The sequence below is a fragment of the Neopelma chrysocephalum genome, unplaced genomic scaffold (assembly GCF_003984885.1).
Source record: "Neopelma chrysocephalum unplaced genomic scaffold, ASM398488v2 Primary Assembly neopelma1_290, whole genome shotgun sequence".
Classification (NCBI taxonomy): Eukaryota; Metazoa; Chordata; class Aves; order Passeriformes; family Pipridae; genus Neopelma; species Neopelma chrysocephalum.
This window is the reverse complement of record NW_020897952.1, coordinates 1-6,530: the sequence shown is the minus strand read 5'-3', so window position 1 is coordinate 6,530 and position 6,530 is coordinate 1. Positions and strand designations below refer to the sequence as shown.

General features: G+C 55.7%; 1 protein-coding gene across 2 annotated transcripts in view; it reads left to right on the top strand.

Annotated features, from left to right (window-relative positions):
* LOC113978119 (bromodomain-containing protein 2-like) overlaps nucleotides 1–6,524 on the top strand; it is an 8,456-nt gene extending 1,932 nt beyond the window's left edge. The window contains exons 1-7 of one of the 2 annotated variants that reach the window (XM_027704824.1): nucleotides 2,127–2,454; nucleotides 2,488–2,843; nucleotides 4,276–4,413; nucleotides 4,498–4,639; nucleotides 5,013–5,224; nucleotides 5,619–6,011; nucleotides 6,274–6,524. In XM_027704824.1, coding sequence (XP_027560625.1) covers nucleotides 2,565–2,843; nucleotides 4,276–4,413; nucleotides 4,498–4,639; nucleotides 5,013–5,224; nucleotides 5,619–6,011; nucleotides 6,274–6,486 — 1,377 coding nt within the window. In that variant the 5' untranslated portion in view covers nucleotides 2,127–2,454; nucleotides 2,488–2,564 and the 3' untranslated portion in view covers nucleotides 6,487–6,524. Of the gene's footprint in view, nucleotides 1–2,126; nucleotides 2,455–2,487; nucleotides 2,844–4,275; nucleotides 4,414–4,497; nucleotides 4,640–5,012; nucleotides 5,225–5,618; nucleotides 6,012–6,273 lie in introns of those variants that run through there. The other variant, XM_027704823.1, reaches the window with a different exon arrangement.
* Nucleotides 6,525–6,530: the final 6 nt, after the last annotated feature.

Here is a 6,530-nt window from a genome sequence, read left to right as displayed (position 1 = left end):
ACTGTGACAGTGTCACTGTGGGACCCTCACCTTGTGACAGTCTGGGATACCCATGCAGTGGGACCCCTGAACTGTGACAGTGTCACTGTGGGACCCTCACCTTGTGGCACTGTGAGACCCCCGCAAGTTGGGACCCCCACGCTGTGACAGCGTCATTGTGGGACCCCCGTGTCATGACAGTGGCACTGTGGGAGCTCCACAGGGTGGGAAGGTGTCATTGTGGGACCCCCGTGTTGTGACGCTGTGGGACCCCAAAGTTGTGACAGTGTCATTTTGGGACCCCCCCCACATGGTGGGACCCCCACACTGTGTCACTGAAGACCCCAAGCTGCGACAGTGTCTCTGTGGAATCCCCACGTTGAGACCCTCATGTTGTGATACTGTGGGACCCCCAAGCCATGACAGTGTCATTGTGGGACTCTCACGTTGTGGCACTGTGGGACCCCCATGCAGTGGGACCCCAATGTCGTGACAGTGTCACTGTGGGACCCCCAGGTTGTGTCATCCCAATACAGTGGGACCCCCACCTTGTGACACTTGGGGACCCCCCCAGGATGTGACCCTGAGGGAGCCTCGTGCTGTGACAGTGACACTGTGGGAACCCCCCCCAAGCCGTGACAGTGGCCCTGGGGGTCACTCTGTCCTTGTCATGGGGGGATCGTGCCCTTGGGGACACTCCTGGGGTCACCCAGAGGTCGGCTCAGGGAAAAAAGGGGGTCTCAGCCCCCCCAAAGCTGAGCTGGGGGAGAGGCTCGAGAGCTCGGCCAGGAGCTGGTTGTGGGAACAGCTGGAGTTCTGGGGGAGTCTTGGGGGTCCCTGGAGCCTTTGGATTGGTACCTGGGGGTCCCTGTTCTGGGAACCCCCCAGACCTTGGTGTTGGTGTCCTGGGGGTCCCTGGAGCCTTGGAATGGCTGTCCTGGGGGGTCCCTGTTCCGGGAATCCCCCCCCAAAGCTTGGTGTTGGTGTCCTGGGGGTCCCTGGAGCTTTGATGAGGGTGTTCTGGGGGTCCCTGGAGCCTTGGAAACTGTGTCCTGGGGGACCCTGTTCCGGGAATCCCCCCAAACCTTGGTGGTGGTGTCCCGGGGGTCCCCATGGCCACTGTGGCATTTCCTGGTTTGTTTTCCGTAATTTTCCTTTTTTCTGGATATTTCAGGACCCTCAGATCCCTGGTTGCTCTAAAATGCTGATTATTGCTCTAAACCACTGATTTTTCCCAGAAATCAGTGCAATTCCTGGGAATTTCTGGGAGCTTGTGGACAGAGTCCTGGGGGTTTGTGGCTGAAATCCACAGGATCTCATAGGTGGAATCCATGGGGTTTCATGGCAAAATCCGCGGGGGTTTGGGGTTGAACTTCCTGGGAGTTCAGGGCCAGAATTCCTGGGGGTTCGTAACTGAAATCCGTGGGAGCTCCTGCGCAGAATCCACGGGGGTTCGTGTCTGAAATTCCCGGGAGTTCACGGTCAGAATTCCTGGGGGTTCGTGGCTGAAATCCATGGGAGCTCCTCCGCAGAATCTATGGGGGATCCTGCCCGAAATTCCCGAGAGTTCATGGCCAAAATTCATGGAATTTTGCAGCTAAAATTCCCGGGTATTCCTGGCCAAAATCCATGGGGTTTGTGGCTGAAATTCTCAGGAGTTCATGGCCAGAATTCCTGGGAGTTCATGGCCAAAATTCATGGAAGTTCATGGCTGAAATCTGTGGGAGCTCGTGGGCAGAATCCGTGGGGGTTCACGACCAGAATTCCCATGGGAAGCTCCTCCTCATCCCAAAGATCTGGACAGTGGTAACGGCGCTGCTTCGGTGCTGCTTCGGCCCCAATAGCAGCTCAAGGAGCAGTGTCAGCTCCTTCCGGGACTCTCTCCCGGGAATCCTGGGAAGCAGATCCATCCCCCTTTTCCCTTAACCCCTGTGTGTCCCCTCCCCACAGCATCCTGAGGGAGGGCATTGCCGGGTGGCTGAAATCCGTGGGAGCTCCTGGGGAGAATCTGTGAGGATTTGTGACTGAAACTCCCAGGAGTTCACGGCCGGAATTCCTGGGGGGTTGTGGCAAAATCCATGTGGGTTTGTGTCTGAAATTCCCAGGAGTTTGTTGCTGGAATTCTTGGGAGTTCATGGCCGGAATTCCTGGGGGTTCACGACAAAATCCGTGGGGGTTCAGGGCCAAAATTCCCATGAGTTCGTGGCTGGAATTCCTGGGGGTTTGTGGCCAAGTCCATGGGGGTTCGGGGCTGAAATTCCCAGGACTTTATGGACAGAATTCCTGGGGGGAATATGGGGTCTCCTGGGCAGAATCCATGGGGGTTCAGGGCTGAAATTCCTGAGAGTTTGTGGCCAAAATTCCTGGGAGTTTATGGCTGAAATCCATGGGGGTTCAGGCCGGAATTCCCTTGGGAAGCTCCCCCTCATCCCCAAAGATCTGAACGGTGGTAACGGGAACGCTCCGTAGCGGTTCCAGGCGCCACTTTCAGCTCCTTCCGGGACTCTGTCCCGGGAATCCCCTCCCTGAATCCCACGTGTTCTCCCCTCCCTCGCAGGCTCCTGGGGGAGGGCAATGCCGGGCTCATGGCGCTGGCGACGCCGACGGAGTCGACTCCCGGGAAGCGGATCCGCAAACCTTCGCTGCTCTACGAGGGCTTCGAGAGCCCCACCATGGCCTCGGCTCCGGCCCTTCCCAACCCTCAGGCCAATCCGCCGCCTCCCGAGGTTTCCAATCCCAAAAAGCCCGGCCGGATCACCAACCAGCTCCAGTACCTGCACAAGGTGGTGATGAAGGCGCTGTGGAAGCACCAGTTCGCGTGGCCCTTCCGCCAGCCCGTGGACGCCGTCAAGCTGGGCCTGCCGGTAATTCCTGAGGGTGGGAATGCCGGGAATTCCGTGTGGGTGTGCAACCCCCCCCCTCTCCCCCCAGTCCTTAATCCCACTCAGGCAGAGGTAGATCCAGCTTTATTTTGATCCCGCTCGGCCACAGGTGTCACCCCGTTATCCCATCCTACGCCCACCCCCGGGGCTCCCGATGTCCCTACAAAGTTATGGATGAGGGATATTCCCGGCGCTTCCCGACCTAATCTCTTGTGCCCTGAATGCGTTTTGCAGATGTCTCCCATCCATGAGTTTGTAGAAGACATCCCGAGGCCCCCAAATTTAAGGCACCTGTGGCGCCCAAGGAGTTAAAGCCCGAGGAGGTAAATTCAAACCGGAGGGGTTGCTGTTCCCATTCGGCTTAAGCTCGACTTAAGCCCAGCTTAAATTGCCCCCTGAAATTTGGTTTTAATTGCCCTTCAATTCATCTTCAATTTAGGTTCAGTTCAAGATAGGTTTAGTTTAAATTCACTCTAAATTTGCTGTAGTTTACCTTTAAATTTAAGTCAAGTTCCTGGTAAGTTTAGCTTTAACTCACCTTAAGTTTAGCTTAAATGCAGCTAAAGCTTAGGTTTAATTCATCTAAAGTTTACCTTACATCCACCTTAGATTTGGTTTCAATCTGTGTTATAAATCCACCTTTAGCTTGAATTCAGTTTCCATTTCCCTTAAAGCTGCCTTTAATTTGGCTTAAAACCACCTGAAGCTTTGGTGCAGTTTATCTGAAGTTCAGTTTAAATTCACTTCATGTTTATTTTCAGTCCACCTTCAGTATGGTTTTTATTCCCCTGAAATTTAGCTGAACTTCATCTGAAGTTTAACCTTAACTCAGCTTAAATTTACCTTAAATTCAATATAAATCCACTTTAAATGTAGCTTAGATTCAGTTTGAACTTAGTTTAAATTCCCCGTAAGTTTGGCTCTGATTTGCCTGAAGTTTAGCTTAAATCCACCTTAAGTTCAATTTGAATTTACCTTAAGTTCAACTTAAATTCTCCTTAGATTTAGGGTTTAATTTAGCTTTAGTTCACCTTGAATTTAGCTTCAATTCACTTCAAGTTTATCTTAAATTCCTTCTGAATTTAGTTTACATCCACCTCAGGTTTACCTTAAATCTATCTCGAGTTAAGCTTAAATCCACCTCAAGTTTAGGTTGAATTCACCTCAACTTTAGCTTAAATCCACTTGAAATTTAGCTTAAACTTCTCTTGAATTTAACTTAAATTCCCCTTAAATTCAGCTTAAATTCCCACTCCCACCCCTGTGTCACCTCCCAGCCGCTTCCAACAACATTCCCACCACATCCACAGGGAATTCCTCCCCTTCCCCCCTTTCCACCCCCTAAACCCCCCTTTAGCTGAACACGAGTGACCCCACTGTGACCCCCCGACCCCCGTTGTTGCTGTTTTCCCAGGATTACCACAAGATCATCAAGCAGCCCATGGATATGGGAACCATCAAGAGGCGCCTGGAGAACAACTATTACTGGGGGGCAGCCGAGTGCATGCAGGACTTCAACACCATGTTCACCAACTGCTACATCTACAACAAGGTGGGACCGCCCCCAAAACACCCCTGGCACCCCCCAAAAGCCGTGCCCGGCGTTCCCTGACTCCGGATCCACCGGTTCCCACAGCCCACGGATGACATCGTGCTGATGGCGCAGACCCTGGAGAAGATCTTCCTGCAGAAGGTGGCCCAGATGCCTCCGGAGGAGCAGGAGATCGTGGTGCCCGTGGCCAAGAACAGCCATAAAAAGGGGGCGTCCAGGGCGGCAGGTGAGGAAAAGGGGGGCCCTAAAAGTTGGGAATGGGTGGGGGTGACAGTGGGGGGTCCCCAAAAGCTCCACCCGGTGCTTTGTGTCCCTTGGGGTGACATTGAGGGGTCCTGGGGGTCCCCAGACCCGGCACCAGTATTCCAGGGTGTCCTTTGGGATAACATTGGTATTCCTAGGGGTCCCCAATCCCCGTCTCCAGGTGTTCCCTGTGTCCCTTGGGATGACAGTGGAGGGCCCAGGGGGTCTCCAACACTTGGCTCCATGTATTCCCTGTATCCTTTGAGAGGCCCCCGGGGGGGCCCAGCCCCTTTTCCCCCGGGTGTCCCTTGGGATAACAGCAGCATTCCCAGGTTTTTTTCTCTCCCCGTTTGCAGCGCTCCTGGCGGGACTGACGGCGGCTCAGCAGGTCCCGGCCGTGTCCTCGGTGTCCCAGCCCACAGTGTACCCCCCCACGACCCCCGAGATCCCCACAACCATCGTCAACATCCCCCACCCCTCCGTCATCTCCGCCCCCATCCTGAAATCCCTGCATCCCAACGCTCCGGCCGTCCTGGCCCCGCCTACGCCCACGCAGCCCGTGGCCAAGGTGGGAATTCTGGGGGAGGTGGGATGTGGGGTCTGGGTGTTGGGATGGGGGTTCTGGACACTGGGAAGAGGGATGCTGGTGCTGGGATGAAGGTTCTGAGTGTTGGGATGGGGGTTCTGGACACTGAGAAGAGGGATATTGGTGTTGGGATGGAGGTTTTAGACACTGGGATGAGGGATGTTGGTGCTAAGATGGAGTTTCTGGATGTGGAGATGAGGGTTCCAGATGTTGGGATGGAGGTTCCAGATGTTGGGATGGAGGTTCCAGATGTTGGGATGGGGGTCCCACACGTCAAACCAGGGGTCCCAGATGCGAGGACGGGGGTCCCACCTGCCGGTCCACCTTCAAACCCTCCCCCTCTCGACCCTTCTGACCCCACCTTCCCTCTTCCCAGAAAAAGGGGGTGAAGCGGAAAGCCGACACCACCACGCCCACCACCACGGCCATCATCGCCACCAGCACCGGCGGCGAGTCCTCCCCGTCCCCCTCGGCCTCCGGAGCCCCCCCGGACCCCCCGAAACCCGCCAAGATCCCCGCCCGGCGCGAGAGCGGCCGCCCCATCAAACCCCCCCGCAAGGACCTCCCGGATTCCCAGCAGCACCAAACTTCCAAGAAGGGGAAGCTCTCGGAGCAGCTCAAGTACTGCAACGGGATCCTGAAGGAGCTGCTGTCCAAGAAGCACGCGGCCTACGCGTGGCCCTTCTACAAGCCCGTGGACGCCTCGGCCCTGGGGCTCCACGACTACCACGAGATCATCAAGCACCCCATGGATCTCAGCACCATCAAGGTGGGGGCCCTGGAACCCCCCCCCCGGAGCCGGCAATCCCGAAAATCCTCGGGGGAACCTCGGGGGGAGTTGAGGGAAGGGACCCAGGAGGGTTTTGTGGGGTTTTGGGGGATTCCCAAGAGAAATCACAGGGGGTGTTTGAGGCGTCCCCAAGGAGTGTTTTGGGGGATTCCCAAGAGGAACCACAGGGGGGGTTTGAGGGGTCCCCAAGGTGGATTTGGGGTGGTTTGGGGGGTCACCCCTGTCCCTTTTGCCCCCCCAGAGGAAGATGGAGAACCGGGACTACCACGACGCGCAGGAATTCGCGGCTGACGTGCGGTTGATGTTCTCCAACTGCTACAAGTACAACCCGCCCGACCACGACGTGGTGGCCATGGCCAGGAAGCTCCAGGTCATTCCCAACCCCCTTAAAATCTGGAATATCCCACCCTCATACCCACAAATCCCTTTAAAATCCAGGATATCCAACCCCTGAATCCTGGAATTCTGACACAGGATGGGTTTGAGATGTTGGGATGG